General features: G+C 43.9%; 1 protein-coding gene across 3 annotated transcripts in view; it reads left to right on the forward strand.

The window, feature by feature from the left end:
- The window catches only part of LOC116957390 (uncharacterized), a 96475-nt gene that overhangs the window by 76994 nt on the left and 2488 nt on the right, over positions 1-16993 (forward strand). For 2 of the 3 annotated variants that reach the window (XM_032979510.2, XM_076055856.1), the window contains exons 16-19: positions 4493-4699; positions 6571-6784; positions 8387-8469; positions 15588-15706. In XM_032979510.2, coding sequence (XP_032835401.2) covers positions 4493-4699; positions 6571-6784; positions 8387-8469; positions 15588-15663 — 580 coding nt within the window. In that variant the 3' untranslated portion in view covers positions 15664-15706. The remainder of the gene's footprint in view (positions 1-4492; positions 4700-6570; positions 6785-8386; positions 8470-15587; positions 15707-16993) is intronic. The other variant, XM_076055855.1, reaches the window with a different exon arrangement.

The raw sequence follows: 16993 nt of genomic DNA on the forward strand, positions 1-16993 counted from the left end.
TACACTATACACTACACTGCTATACTCAATACTATACACAGCACACACTACACTATACACTACACTGCTATACTCAATACTATACACAGCACACGCTATGCACTATACACTACACTGCTATACTCAATACTATACACAGCACACGCTATGCACTATACACTACACTGCTATACTCAATACTATACACAGCACACACTACACTATACACTACACTGCTATACTCAATACTATACACAGCATGCACTATACACTATACACTACACTGCTATACGCAATACTATACACAGCACATGCTATGCACTACACACTACACTGCTATACTCAATACTATACACAGCACACACTACACTACACTATACACTACACTGCTATACTCAATACTATACACAGCACACGCTACACTATACACTACACTGCTATACTCAATACTATACACAGCATACGCTATGCACTATACGCTACACTGCTATACTCAATACTATACACAGCACACGCTACACTATACACTACACTGCTATACTCAATACAATACACAGCACACGCCACGCACTAAACACTACACTGCTATACTCAATACTATACACAGCACACACTACACTACACTATACACTACACTGCTATACTCAATACTATACACAGCACACACTACACTATACACTACACTGCTATACTCAATACTATACACAGCACACGCTACACTATACACTACACTGCTATACTCAATACTATACACAGCACACACTACACTACACTATACACTACACTGCTATACTCAATGCTATACACAGCATGCACTATACACTACACTGCTATACTCAATACTATACACAGCACACGCTACACTATACGCTACACTGCTATACTCAATACTATACACAGCACACGCTACACTATACACTACACTGCTATACTCAATACTATACACAGCACACACTACACTATACACTACACTGCTATACTCAATACTATACACAGCACACGCTACACTATACGCTACACTGCTATACTCAATACTATATACAGCACACGCTACACTACACACTATACTGCTATACTCAATACTATACACAGCACACACTACACTATACACTACAGTGACTACACTGATATACTCAATACAATACACAGCACACGCTACACTATACACTACACTGCTATACTCAATACTATACACAGCATACGCTACACTATACACCACACTGCTATACTCAATACTATACACTATATATGCTATGCACTACACACTACACTGCTATACTCAATACTATACACAACACACGCTACACTATACACTACACTGCTATACTCAATACTATACACAGCACACGCTATGCACTATACACTACACTGCTATGCTCAATACTATACACAGTATACGCTATGCACTATACGCTACACTGCTATACTCAATGCAATACACAACACACGCTACACTATACACTACACTGCTATGCTCAATACTATACACAGCACACGCTACACTATACACTACACTGCTATACTCAATACTATACACAGCATACGCTATGCACTATACGCTACACTGCTATACTCAATACTATACACAACACACGCCATGCACTACACACTACACTGCTATACTCAATATCATACACAGCACACGCTACACTATACACTACACTGCTATACTCAATACAATACACAACACACGCTACACTATACACTACACTGATATACTCAATACAATACACAGCACACACTACACTATACACTACACTGCTATACTCAATACTATACACAGCACACGCTATGCACTATACACTACACTGCTATGCTCAATACTATACACAGTATACGCTATGCACTATACGCTACACTGCTATACTCAATGCAATACACAACACACGCTACACTATACACTACACTGCTATGCTCAATGCTATACACAGCACACGCTACACTATACACTACACTGCTATACTCAATACTATACACAGCATACGCTATGCACTATACGCTACACTGCTATACTCAATACTATAAACAGCATACGCTATGCACTATACACTACACTGCTATACTCAATACTATACACAGCACACGCTCCACTATACACTACACTGCTATACTCAATACAATACACAGCACACGCTACACTATACACTACACTGCTATACTCAATACTATACACATCATACGCTACACTATACACCACACTGCTATACTCAATACTATACACTATGCTATGCACTACACACTACACTGCTATACTCAATACAATACACAGCATACGCTATGCACTATACACTACACTGCTATGCTCAATACTATACACAACAAACGCTACACTATACACTACACTGCTATACTCAATAAAATACACAGCACACGCTATGCACTATACACTACACTGCTATACTCAATAATATACACAGCACACGCTATGCACTATACACTACACTGCTATACTCAATACAATACACAGCACACGCTATGCACTATACACTACACTGCTATGCTCAATACTATACACAGCACACGCTATGCACTATACACTACACTGCTATGCTCAATACTATACACAGCATACGCTATGTACTATACGCTACACTGCTATACTCAATACTATACACAGCACATGCTACACTATACACTACACTGCTATACTCAATACTATACACAGCATACGCTATGCACTATACACTACACTGCTATACTCAATACTATACACAGCACACACTACACTATACACTACACTGCTATACTCAATACAATACACAGCACACGCTATGCACTATACACTACACTGCTATACTCAATACTATACACAGCACACGCTACGCTATACACTACACTGCTATACTCAATACTATACACAGCACACGCTACACTATACACTACACTGCTATACTCAATACTATACACAGCACACGCCATGCACTATACACTGCTATACTCAATACTATACACAGCATACGCTATGCACTATGCTGCTATACTCAATACTATACACAGCACACACTACACTATACACTACACTGCTATACTCAATACTATACACAGCACACGCTACACTATACACTACACTGCTATACTCAATACTATACACAACACACGCCATGCACTACACACTACACTGCTATACTCAATATCATACACAGCACACGCTACACTATACACTACACTGCTATACTCAATACAATACACAACACACGCTACACTATACACTACACTGCTATACGCAATACTATACACAGCACACGCTATGCACTATACACTACACTGCTATACTCAATACTATACACAGCACACACTACACTACACACTACACTGCTATACTCAATACAATACATAGCACACGCTATGCACTATACACTACACTGCTATACTCAATACTATACACAGCACACACTACACTTTACACTACACTGCTATACTCAATACTATACACAGCATATGCTATGCACTATACACTACACTGCTATACTCAATACTATACACAGCATACGCTATGCACTACACACTACACTGCTATGCTCAATACTATACACAGCACACGCTACACTATACACTACACTGCTATACTCAAAACAATACACAGCACACGCTGTGCACTATACACTGCACTGCTATACTCAATACAATACACAGCACACGCTACACTATACACTACACTGCTATGCTCAATACTATACACAGCACACGCTATGCACTATACACTACACTGCTATACTCAATACTATACACAGCACACGCCATGCACTATACACTACACTGCTATACTCAATACTATACACAGCATACGCTATGCACTATACGCTACACTGCTATACTCAATACTATACACAGCACACGCTACACTATACACTACACTGCTATACTCAATACTATACACAGCACACACTACACTATACACTACACTGCTATGCTCAATACTATACACAGCACACGCTACACTATACACTACACTGCTATACTCAATACTATACACAGCACACGCTATGCACTATACACTACACTGCTATACTCATTACTATACACAGCACATGCTATGCACTACACACTACACTGCTATACTCAATACTATTCACAGCACACGCTACACTATACATTACACTGCTATACTCAATACTATACACAGCACACGCTATGCACCATACACTACACTGCTATACTCAATACTATACACAGCACACGCTACACTATACACTACACTGATATACACAACGCTATACAACAACACACACTACACTACACACTACGCTGCTATACACAACGCTATACACAGCACACACTACACTGCTATATACTCAACACTATACACAGCACACTACACTATACACTACACTGCTATACACTCCACTATATACTGCGCAACTATACACTACTCGATACAACACACTACCTGTGCACTACACTATACACTACTACACACCTGTCTCTGACCCCCCTGTCCACCCCAACCCACCACCATCCCACCACCACCATCACCACCACGCTTCTCCTCCACCCGCCCTCCGGAGTTGTGCAGGTGCCGTGTGGGAGAGAATTGGTGGTACCGTGGCGAACGCTGCCAGGAGTTTGTGTCCGAGCCGCTGGTGGTGGGCATCTCCCTCGCGTCCGTCGCCGGCTTCCTGCTCGTCTGCTCGGCCATCGTGTTCGTGGTGGCGCGCGCACTCAGGGGCTCACGGAGAGACAAGGGGGAGGAGAGAGGTGGAGGAGGTGGCAGCTCGTCATTGTAAGAGCTCACAAAGACAAGGATCCCACCACCCATGTAGCCTCTAAGAGAGGGCATTTGCTGATCGCGAGTAGCACCTATGAAACTTGATTTGGAGCATTCCTCACTGCAGGGATTACTCGTTGATTATTTCAGTAAAGTCACGTAGAAAGAAACTAAATTAAATATTAGCATACGACGTTTCATATCGCAACACAAGCAATCATCATCAGGTAGAAATGAAAGAGAAAACAAACCGAGTAAACTTAGAAATATAATGCAATACAACACAGAGAGTCGGCTAACATAACAGTCAACACCCTACCTGGTTTATTACGTTCTTCCAAAGATTGCTAATTTTGAGATAGAGACAAAACACAGACACTCTCTGCTTATGTGTCTGAGGCTGAGTCGACCTAGGGGAGGCCCAGGACCGGTTCAGATAATCGTCACCGGTGTTGGCCGTGAGCGGGAATCGAACCCGGGTCGCCAGGTTCTGAGATCAGCGCGCTAACCGCTACTACACTACCGCTCACACACGCACCACTCGGAGGTGATCAAGGAGCATGAATCGCCGTACACTCCGGTCCACTCTGGTCATCTTTGTAGCTTTTGGCTAGCCGTTGAACAAAGATGCAGAGCGTAGCGTTGTCTGCATGCCGACTCAGCTACTCGCGCTTTATGGCTGCCACGAACAAAGGAAGGACACAATGCCCCATTATCGAGTGGTATTAATTAATTCCCTCCACAGCCCCATAGACTCAACACTGCACCATAGACTCAACACTGCCCCATAGACTCAACACTGCACCATAGACTCAACACTGCCCACAGACTCAACACTGCACCATAGATTCAACACTGCCCACAGACTCAACACTGCACCATAGATTCAACACTGCACCATAGACTCAACACTGCACCATAGACTCAACACCGCCCATAAACTCAACACTGCACCATAGACTTAGCACTGCACCATAGACTCACTCAAAACTGCACCATAAACTCAACACTGCTCATAGACTCTACACTGCCCATAGAAAACATTCGTGATCTAATCCCATGTATGAAGGACAAGATCCCTGACATGCAATATCCCAGCGTCCACCAAATAAGCTGTATCTGTGGCAGCAGTTGCATTGTGGAAACTAAGCGACATGTCTTGGACCGTGTTTGTGAACAGAAGCCAGATTTTAAAGACGGTAGGACCAATACTTCGGCCGTTGCTGATCATTATTTTAATGAGGCTGGCTCACAGTAAATTGATTTCTCTAAGACGAAGGTAACGTGCAAACCCACCGGCTATCAACACAGATTTGTTCATTGAGCCATCCATATATACAGACATAGGCACAATTTCAACCGAGAAGATGGGTACAAACTCAGCAATCACTGGAAGGACGTTATCAGCCAGTTCAAGTCATAACTGGCTGTAATGTATCCATTTTAGACCTGGAAGCCCTTTTATTGGTGAAAGCCCACCACCAGAACCATCGCTGCCCACTGCTACCATCACCTCTAGCAGTAACTGGGGGATTAGCATGATGTTAGCCTGAGGGATTAACACCACGGAGAGCGACGAGCTTGTGTTCAGACGGACGAGTCCATCTATGTTCGGAACAGAGGAGGGTGGGGGGGGGTGGGGGGAAGAGGAGGAAGCAGCCATGGTGCGCTGCTCTGTCATGCGTTGCGCTATAACTATGCTACAACCTGGACTACTATACATCACAACATTATACCTTCCAATCTAAACTGAGTATACGAGCAGTGTCGAGTCTATGGGTCAGCGTTGAGCCTACGGTGCAGTGTCGGGTGAGCCTACGGTGCAGTGTTGAGGCTAAGGTGCAGTACCTCTCTCTCTATCTCTTTCTCTTGGGCGTGCTTGTCAGCAGCTCGGGTGATTGCGGCGGGAGCCTTTCGACGTCGCCGGAGGACGCGGTGAAGTACAACCCGGCGTACGAGAGCGACGCTCCCACCACGACGCGCTACCAGCAACGGCGCTCGCCGCCTTCAGCCCCCTCCCTACTGGCGAGCGTCAACGACGTGGGCAGCTCCAGCAGCGAACCCTCGCACATTTACCAGCACGCTGAGCTCACACGGGAGGTGAGTGTCAGTGAGTTGGTGGGTGTGTGGGTGGATATGCGGCTGGGTGAGTGGGTGAGTGAGTCGGTGAGTGAGTGAGTGTGTCAGTGAGTGTCAGTGAGTGGGTGGGTGAGTGGGCGGGTGAGTGAGTGGGTGGAAAGGTGGTTGGGTGAGTGGGTGAGTGAGTGAGTGAGTGGGTCAGTGAGTGTGTAATTAAGTAAGTGAGTAAGTGGGTGTGTGAGTGAGTGTGTCATTGAGTGAGTGAGTTAGTGGGTGGGTGGGTGAGTGGGTGAGTTGGTGGGTGGGTGGGTGAAAAGGTGGTTGGGTGAGTGAGTGAGTGAGTGAAAAGGTGGTTGGGTGAGTGGGTGAAAAGGTGGTTGGGTGAGTGAGTGAGTGAGTGAAAAGGTGGTTGGGTGAGTGAGTGAGTGAGTGAAAAGTTGGTTGAGTGAGTGAGTAAGTGAGTGAGTGAGAAGGTGGTTGGGTGAGTGGGTGAGTGAGTGAGTGAGTGAAAAGGTGGTTGATTGAGTGGGTGAGCGAGTGAGTGAAAAGGTGGTTGGGTGAGTGGGTGAATGAGTGAAAGGTGGTTGGGTGAGTGAGTGAGTGGGTGTGTGAGTGGGTGGAAAGGTGGTTAGCTGAGTGGGTGAGTGAGTGAATCAGTGAGTGAGTGAGTGTGTAATTGAGTAGGTGAGTAAGTGGGTGTGTGAGTGAGTGTGTCATTGATTGGGTGAGTGAGTGGGTGGAAATGTGGTCGGGTGAGTGGGTGAGTGAGTGAGTAAGTCAGTGAGTGTGTAATTGAGTGGGTGAGTAATTGTGGTGTGTGAGTGAGTGTGTCATTGAGTGGGTGAGTGAGTGAGTGGGTGTATGAGTGGGTGGAAAGGTGGTCGGGTGAGTGGGTGAGTGAGTGAGTCAGTGAGTGAGCGGGTGAGTGTGTCATTGAGTGGGTGAGTAAGTGGTTGTGTGAGTGAGTGAGTGGGTGTGTGAGTGGGTGTGTGAGTGGGTGTGTCGTTGAGTGGGTGAGTGAGTGAGTGGGTGTGTGAGTGAGTGTTTCATTGAGTGGGTGAGTGAGTGAGTGTGTGAGTGGGTGGAAAGGTGGCTGGGCGAGTGGGGGAGTGAGTGAGTGAGTCAGTGAGTGAGCGGGTGAGTGTGTCATTGAGTGGGTGAGTAAGTGGTTGTGTGAGTGAGTGAGTGGGTGTGTGAGTGGGTGTGTGAGTGGGTGTGTCATTGAGTGGGTGAGTGAGTGAGTGGGTGTGTGAGTGAGTGTGTCATTGAGTGGGTGAGTGAGTGAGTGTGTGAGTGGGTGGAAAGGTGGCTGGGCGAGTGGGTGAGTGAGTAAGTCAGTGAGTGAGTGGGTGAGTGTGTCATTGAGTGAGTGAGTGAGTTGGTGAGTAAGTAGGTGAGCGATTTGCATCTATCTATCTATCGGTTTTTGGCATAGAGATCCGCGGATTATCAACGACGTTGAATTATCCGCGGCCGTCCCTCCCCATCATTAGCGTGGACAACGGAGGGTTCTACAATTGTTATCTTTAAAGGGGAATAAGCCACACACTGCCTGAAATGACGTGCCTTCTGATGAGGTCACACCAAGCTCTCGCTCTTCTGCTTCATGCCGTGCCGTGCCAGGAGATTGAGGAGAGGATGAGGATCGTGGATCTGTACGCCCTGGACAAACACCGGACGACTCAGCTCAAGAAGCAGATCAAATGGTAATGGTGTGTGTATAGTTTATACTAGTGTAGTTCATAATGTAATGTATAGCAGTGTAGTGTAAATTAGTGTAGTCTATAGTGCAGTGTATAGTAGTGTTTATTAGTGTAGTTTATAGTAGTGTATAGTGTAGTGTATAGTCGCGTAGTTTGTACTATTGTATAGTATAGTAGCGTAGTGTATAGTAGTGTAGTATATTGTTTAGTAGTGTAGTGTATAGTAGTGTAGTGTATAGTAGTGTAGTGTATAGTTCAGTGTAGTATAGTATGTACTATTGTAGTGTATAGTATTGCGGTGTATAGTAGTGTTTTGTAGTGGCGTATGTAGTGCAGTGTATAGTGTAGTGTGTAGCATGTGTGTATAGTGTAGTGTATGTAAAGTGTGTAGTGTGTGTATAGTGTTGTTTAGCTTATCGTGTAGTGTGTAGTGTATGTATAGTGTAATGTATAGTGTATTGTATGCATTGTGTAAAGTGTAGTGTGTATTGTAGTGGATAGTGCAATGCATTTATGTTGAACTTCTTTCACACCGTACGTAGCCAACCGTGCTAATCCTGAGGTGCGGGGAGAAGGACTACAAACTAAACACCGCAACGAGCAGATATTCTAACTAAATTAGTTTTATGTCCAGTTTCTCTTTGAAAGTGCATAGCTCCAGTGGCTTACTAATGTCGCGGGACTGTGCTATACACCCCCTGTTGATCACATTTTATTATTACGTACAATCACGTTCACACGTGGAGGCCCCCACAGTCTACACATCCTGACAAATCAATGCGCTTGTTCAAATTATGTCCAGGGACTGTGCTATACACCCCCTGTTGATCACATTTTATTATTACGTACAATCACGTTCACACGTGGAGGCCCCCACAGTCTACACATCCTGACAAATCAATGCGCTTGTTCAAATTATGTCCAGGCATACGCTGGACAATCGGCATTGATACGTTATAGTCCAACTGGCTGGTGACGTTTTGGCCACTCCACCACTCCCTCCTTGTGAAGGCTCTCATGAATCCGCCAGAATATTGGGATGAGTATCTGGGGGTATGGCGACCGAACGGATTTACTTTACTTCTATTTTAATTTTCTCCGCGCTGAAAATGTTCTTCTCGTTACGGTGCATGTTATGTTTTTTCTCTCGCCCGTTATTAATCTATTAATCTCATGTTTTTTTCTTTTGCTAAGTAAGTGGGAGGTTTTTTTGCCTTTGCTGTCTTGTCATCTGTTTTAAAGTGTAACCAGCAGTGATTGTGCTCCTAATAAACGGTGCATATATGTTCGCACCACGATATGATCAGTGGACGTGAGACGTCGCGAGCGTTACCGGGTCACGGTTGGCTCAGCATTATCTGGGTGGTACGTTAGTCCATGACCCTTCATCAACCTCTCAGAATAGGCAGGCACGTGACTCAATTGCCAGAGTCACTTGACCACCGGACAAGGATTTTGAAGAGAGGGCATCAACGTGCCAGCACGTTGATGTTGCAGGTCGAATGGCGCGCCTGAGCGCTGAGAGCCAGACGAAGAAACCGATGAAATTTAGGACCCACGTCAACCGCTCAGAAAGTCCTCTTTGGGGGCACCGTGGCCGGTGTTGGGAGCGAGAGTCGTGTCGCAGTTGACACAGGGGAGGATCTTGTAGGGGAGCTGAGGAAAACTACTCAGAGTGCTACCAAAGCTTTTGTTTAATTTGATGACCGCCCTGTGCAGTTTGCCGTTCTCTGTGTGCTCTGTGCGTGATGTCACTCTGTGTGTGTGATGTCACTCTGTGTGTGATGTCACTCTGTGTGTGTGATGTCTCTGTGTGTGTGATGTCACTCTGTGTGTGATGTCACTTTGTGTGTGATGTCTCTCTGTGTGTGATGTCACTCTGTGTGTGATGTCTCTCTGTGTGTGATGTCCCTCTGTGTGTGATGTCACTCTGTGTGTGATGTCACTCTGTGTGTGATGTCTCTCTGTGTGTGTGATGTCTCTCTCTGTGTGTGATGTCTCTCTGTGTGTGATGTCACTCTGTGTGTGTGATGTCACTCTGTGTGTGATGTCACTCGGTGTGTGATGTCACTCGGTGTGTGTGATGTCACTCTGTGTGTGTGATGTCACTCTGTGTGTGATGTCTCTCTGTGTGTGTGATGTCTCTCTGTGTGTGATGTCCCTCTGTGTGTGATGTCACTCTGTGTGTGATGTCACTCTGTGTGTGATGTCCCTCTGTGTGTGATGTCTCTGTGTGTGATGTCTCTCTCTGTGTGTGATGTCTCTCTCTGTGTGTGATGTCTCTGTGTGTGTGATGTCTCTCTCTGTGTGATGTCACTCTGTGTGTGATGTCACTCTGTGTGTGATGTCTCTCTGTGTGTGATGTCTCTCTCTGTGTGTGATGTCTCTCTGTGTGTGATGTCTCTCTGTGTGTGATGTCCCTCTGTGTGTGATGTCTCTCTCTGTGTGATGTCACTCTGTGTGTGATGTCACTCGGTGTGTGATGTCCCTCTGTGTGTGATGTCTCTCTCTGTGTGTGATGTCTCTCTCTGTGTGATGTCTCTCTGTGTGTGATGTCTCTCTCTCTGTGTGATGTCTCTCTCTGTGTGTGATGTCTCTCTGTGTGTGATGTCTCTCTGTGTGTGATGTCTCTCTCTGTGTGTGATGTCTCTGTGTGTGTGATGTCTCTCTCTGTGTGTGATGTCTCTGTGTGTGATGTCACTCTGTGTGTGATGTCCCTCTGTGTGTGATGTCTCTCTCTGTGTGTGATGTCGCTCTGTGTGTGATGTCCCTCTGTGTGTGATGTCTCTCTGTGTGTGATGTCACTCTGTGTGTGATGTCACTCTGTGTGTGATGTCTCTCTGTGTGTGATGTCTCTCTGTGTGTGATGTCCCTCTGTGTGTGATGTCCCTCGCTGTGTGTGATGTCTCTGTGTGTGATGTCACTCTGTGTGTGATGTCTCTCTGTGTGTGATGTCACTCGGTGTGTGATGTCACTCTGTGTGTGTGATGTCTCTCTCTGTGTGTGATGTCTCTGTGTGTGTGATGTCTCTCTCTGTGTGATGTGTAATGTCTCTCTGTGTGTGATGTCTCTCTGTGTGCTCTGTTTGTGATGTCCCTCTGTGTGTGATGTCCCTCTGTGTGTGATGTCCCTCGCTGTGTGTGATGTCTCTCTGTGTGTGATGTCCCTCGCTGTGTGTGATGTCTCTGTGTGTGATGTCACTCTGTGTGTGATGTCACTCTGTGTGTGATGTCTCTCTTTGTGTGATGTTACTCTGTGTGTGATGTCTCTGTGTGTGTGATGTCCCTCTGTGTGTGATGTCACTCTTTGTGTGATGTCACTCTGTGTGTGATGTCTCTCTGTGTGTGATGTCCCTCTGTGTGTGATGTCACTCTGTGTGTGATGTCTCTCTGTGTGTGATGTCCCTCTGTGTGTGATGTCTCTCTCTGTGTGTGATGTCTCTCTGTGTGTGATGTCACTCTGTGTGTGATGTCCCTCGCTGTGTGTGATGTCTCTGTGTGTGATGTCACTCTGTGTTTGATGTCCCTCTTTGTGTGATGTCACTCGGTGTGTGATGCCACTCTGTGTGTGTGATGTCTCTCTCTGTGTGTGATGTCTCTGTGTGTGTGATGTCTCTCTCTGTGTGATGTGTAATGTTCCTCTGTGTGTGATGTCTCTCTGTGTGTGATGTGTAATGTCCCTCTGTGTGTGATGTCTCTCTGTGTGTGATGTCTCTCTGTGTGTGATGTCCCTCTGTGTGTGATGTCCCTCTGTGTGTGATGTCCCTCGCTGTGTGGTTTACGCCATTTTCACCTGAAGACGAGCACTTGTGTTGCGTTCGAAACGTCGTGATATATTTTTTAAAACTAATTTTATTTCTACATACGTGACTTTACCGAAAGAACCAATGAGTATAGTAATTCCTGCGGTCACGAAAGCTTCAATCATAGATATATATGTATACATTATTACTATTATTACCCATAACGCAACTACCACTAAGTAGCCACGCGTTAAGGGCGGCAGAGCAGAACTCTACCGTGGAGGGATTCATGGACCAGATCGCATTGCACCCTTCGCTCATTTGTGCGTCTGCCAAAATCTAAAAGAAACGTTCCGCCAAAAAAAAGATAACCTCTCCGCTTTCTTACTTTCAAAAACTTTGCAATTCGGATCGTGGAGTGGGGGGAGAGTGAATGGTTTACCAGGGGGAATGGCCATTATAGATTTTATTCATTATTATTAATCCACAACTGCGCACAGTCCATCATGCTCTAACTCTGGAGACTGCGAGGAAGCTCATCCACGCGTTCATCATCAGCCGCGTGGACGGCATCTTCGGCTGTACCAGCACTGTTAATCGGCGCCAACTTCAGTCGGTGTTGAATGCTTGCAGCTCGTCTGATAGTTAGGACGCAGAAATGCAATCGGATCACGAGTTTGATAGGTGATGAGCTGCACTGGCTATCTGTTAATTACAGGATTGTGTAAAAATTATGCCCACTCGTCTCGAAGAGTCGCCATCAATCTGCTCCGTCCTAGTAGTATGTAGTACTAGTGCTATGTAGTACTAGTGGTATGTAGTACTAGCGGTATGTACTAGTAGTATGTTGTACTAGTGGTATGTAGTACTAGTGGTATGTAGTACTAGTGGTATGTAGTACTAGTGGTATGTAGTACTAGTGGTATGTACTAGTAGTATGTTGTACTAGTGGTATGTACTAGTAGTATGTTGTACTAGTAGTACTAGTGGTATGTAGTACTATTAGTATGTAGTACTAGTAGTACTAGTGGTAGATAGTACTAGTAGTACTAGTGGTATATAGTACTAGTAGTGCTAGTAGTATGTAGTACTAGTGGTACTAGTGGTATGTAGTACTAGTAGTATCTAGTACTAGTAGTACTAGTGGTATGTAGTACTAGTAGTATGTACTAGTAGTATGTAGTACTAGTAGTATGTACTAGTAGTGGTATGTAGTACTAGTAGTATGTACTAGTAGTATGTTGTACTAGTGGTATGTACTAGTAGTATGTTGTACTAGTAGTACTAGTGGTATGTAGTACTATTAGTATGTAGTACTAGTAGTACTAGTGGTAGATAGTACTAGTAGTACTAGTGGTATATAGTACTAGTAGTGCTAGTAGTATGTAGTACTAGTGGTACTAGTGGTATGTAGTACTAGTAGTATCTAGTACTAGTAGTACTAGTGGTATGTAGTACTAGTAGTATGTACTAGTAGTATGTAGTACTAGTAGTATGTACTAGTAGTGGTATGTAGTACTAGTAGTATGTACTAGTAGTAGTATGTACTAGTAGTAGTATGTAGTAGTAGTATGTACTAGTATGTAGTACTAGTATGTACTAGTAGTATGTAGTACTAGTAGTATGTAGTACTAGTAGTAGTAAGTACTAGTATGTAGTACTAGTATGTACTAGTAGTATGTAGTGCTAGTAGTATGTAGTACTAGTAGTACTAGTGGTAGATAGTACTAGTATGTACTAGTAGTATGTAGTACTAGTAGTATGTAGTACTAGTAGTACTAGTATGTAGTACTAGTATGTACTAGTAGTATGTAGTACTAGTAGTACTAGTAGTATGTAGTACTAGTAGTACTAGTGGTATGTAGTACTAGTAGTATGTACTAGTAGTAGTATGTACTAGTAGTATGTACTAGTCGTAGTATGTAGTAGTAAGTACTAGTAGTATGTAGTACTAGTAGTACTAGTAGTATGTAGTACTAGTAGTATGTTGTACTAGTAGTATGTAGTACTAGTAGTATGTAGTACTAGTAGTACTAGTAGTATGTAGTACTAGTAGTATGTAGTACTAGTAGTACTAGTAGTATGTAGTACTAGTAGTACTAGTAGTATGTAGTACTAGTAGTATGTACTAGTAGTATGTAGTACTGGTAGTACTAGTAGTATGTAGTACTAGTAGTACTAGTAGTATGTTGTACTAGTAGTATGTAGTACTAGTAGTACTAGTAGTATGTAGTACTAGTAGTATGTAGTACTAGTAGTACTAGTGGTATGTAGTACTAGTAGTATGTAGTACTAGTAGTATGTACTAGTAGTAGTATGTACTAGTAGTAGTATGTACTAGTAGTAGTATGTAGTACTAGTATGTACTAGTAGTATGTAGTGCTAGTAGTACTAGTAGTATGTAGTACTAGTAGTACTAGTGGTATGTAGTACTAGTAGTATGTAGTACTAGTAGTATGTACTAGTAGTAGTATGTACTAGTAGTAGTATGTACTAGTAGTAGTATGTAGTACTAGTATGTACTAGTAGTATGTAGTGCTAGTAGTACTAGTAGTATGTAGTACTAGTAGTACTAGTGGTATGTAGTACTAGTAGTATGTACTAGTAGTAGTATGTAGTAGTAAGTACTAGTAGTACTAGTAGTATGTAGTACTAGTAGTACTAGTAGTATGTAGCACTAGTAGAATGTACTAGTAGTATGTAGTACTAGTAGTACTAGTAGTACTACTACTAGTACTACTAGTAGTAGTACTAGTAGTAGTACTAGGCTCTTGTGTCAACACACGCCAGCTTCAACCGACCCAAGCCGAGTTCGACCACGGTCCGGGGCTCACGGCGTCCCGCTGCTGCACAGCCCACCGTGAAAACCTCGCGCTCAGGTGATGCTGCCACCTCAGTTTCTGGGTCTCCCGGGCCCAAAGACCCGGGAGACGCGCCACCAGCTGATATTCTGGATCCATCCCTGGGTCTGAGCCAGTTCCGTAATAGACTCAAAACAAATCCTGACTTGGAGCTTTCGTGACTGCAGGAATTCATAATGTTTGGGTGTTTCGGTTAAGTCACGTAGATGGGTTCAAAATTTAATAATTCCACCTGAAGACGGTCGCTTGTGTTGCGATCGAAACGTCTTTTTTTTTGTATATTTTTCAAAAATGTTGAAACTTATCTACGTGACTTTACCGAAACACTCGAAGAGTAAGACTCAAAACAGTGTTGCTGTTGTTGTTGTTGTTTCCGAGAGCCCTCTTCAACGCGTGATCAATGCGCATTCGTGATGGACTGGACTCGACAGAGCGCGCAATATAAAATGTTCCTACTTACCACTTACATTATTGTCCTTTGTTAACCGTTCAATAACCAAACCCGTCGTCTTTCACAGGCAGCAGCAGCAGCAGCAAAGCAGCAGCAGCAGCAGCGGCGGAGCCAAAGGAGGAACTTCTGGGCATGACGGATGAGGGCAGACGGGGAGAGCCAAACGGGAGAATGGCCTCGACCAAGGTAGGTGCCTTTGGAGTTTCGTGACTGCAGGAATAAGATTAGGAAAAATAAAAAAAAGACGTTTCAATCGCAACGCAAGCGGTCGCATGTGTTGCGATCGAAACGTCGTGGTTTTTATATTTTTATTTTTTTCCTTAATTTTAATTTGGTCACTGTTATTATTATTATTTTCTATCTACGTGACTTTACCGCGAGAACCAAATGATATGTTTTTAGATAATTGACGGAGTAACCGTCTAGATCACATGGGGAGTGTCTGCCTGGGTGCCATGGTGCAGTAGGGGTATATAGTAGCGTTGTGTTTAGTGTGTTGTATAGTAGTGTAGTGTATAGTATAGTGGATAGTACAGTTTATAGTGTAGTATCGAGTGTAGTGTATAGTGTGTGTATGGTGTAGTGTGTAGTGTATGTATGGTATAGTGTGTGTAGTGTGTAGTCTGTGTACACTCTATAGTGTACTATAGAGTGTAGTGTAGTGTGTGTATAGTGTAGTGTATAGTAGTGTAGTGTATAGTATAGTGCATAGTGTAGTATATAGTTTAGTATAGAGTGTAGTGTGTGTGTGTATAGTGTAGTGGGTAGTGTATAGTGTAGTGTATAGTGTGTGTATGGTATAGTGTGTGTAGTGTGTAGTCTGTGTATAGTATATAGTGTGGTGTATAGTGTACTATAGAGTGTAGTGTATGTATAGTGTAGTGGGTAGTGTATAGTGTAGTGGGTAGTGTAGTGTATAGTGTGTGTATGGTGTAGTGTGTAGTGTATAGTCTGTGTATAGTATATAGTGTGGTGTATAATGTACTCTAGAGTGTAGTGTAATGTATGAATAGTTTAGTGGGTAGTGTAGTGTGTGTATAGTTTAGTGTATAGTGTAGTGTATAGTGTAGTGTAGTGTTTAGTGTACTGTGTATATTCTCCCTCGCCTTGTATGCAGGAGTTTGAGGGGTTCGATCCCGGACTCTGACGACGCCTGCTGCTGAGTTTGCATCCCTCTCCGCCTGTCCCCGTAGCGATGGTTGCGTGGATTGCTTTCTCCCGCTGCACATTTAGAATGAACGCCGCCGCTCGAAAAGATGATGATGGGCAACTTTGTGCGTGTGTAGTAGTGTCGCTTGTTGTTGGGTGGCTACCATTGCTTAGATGGGCCATGCACGGTTCTGAAAGAAATTATATAAACCTCAGTGAGGATCTGGCTTGGTAAGGATGGCGGTGATGGTTTAGTTCAATTTGTGTTTGGGAGATTTGTTGAACGTTTCTTGTGCTTTGCATTCCTCTCGTGGTTTGCTGTTG

The sequence above is a fragment of the Petromyzon marinus genome, chromosome 73 (assembly GCF_048934315.1).
Source record: "Petromyzon marinus isolate PM22_M1 ecotype Great Lakes invasive population chromosome 73, UKy_Petmar_22M1.pri1.0, whole genome shotgun sequence".
Taxonomy (NCBI): domain Eukaryota; kingdom Metazoa; phylum Chordata; class Hyperoartia; order Petromyzontiformes; family Petromyzontidae; genus Petromyzon; species Petromyzon marinus.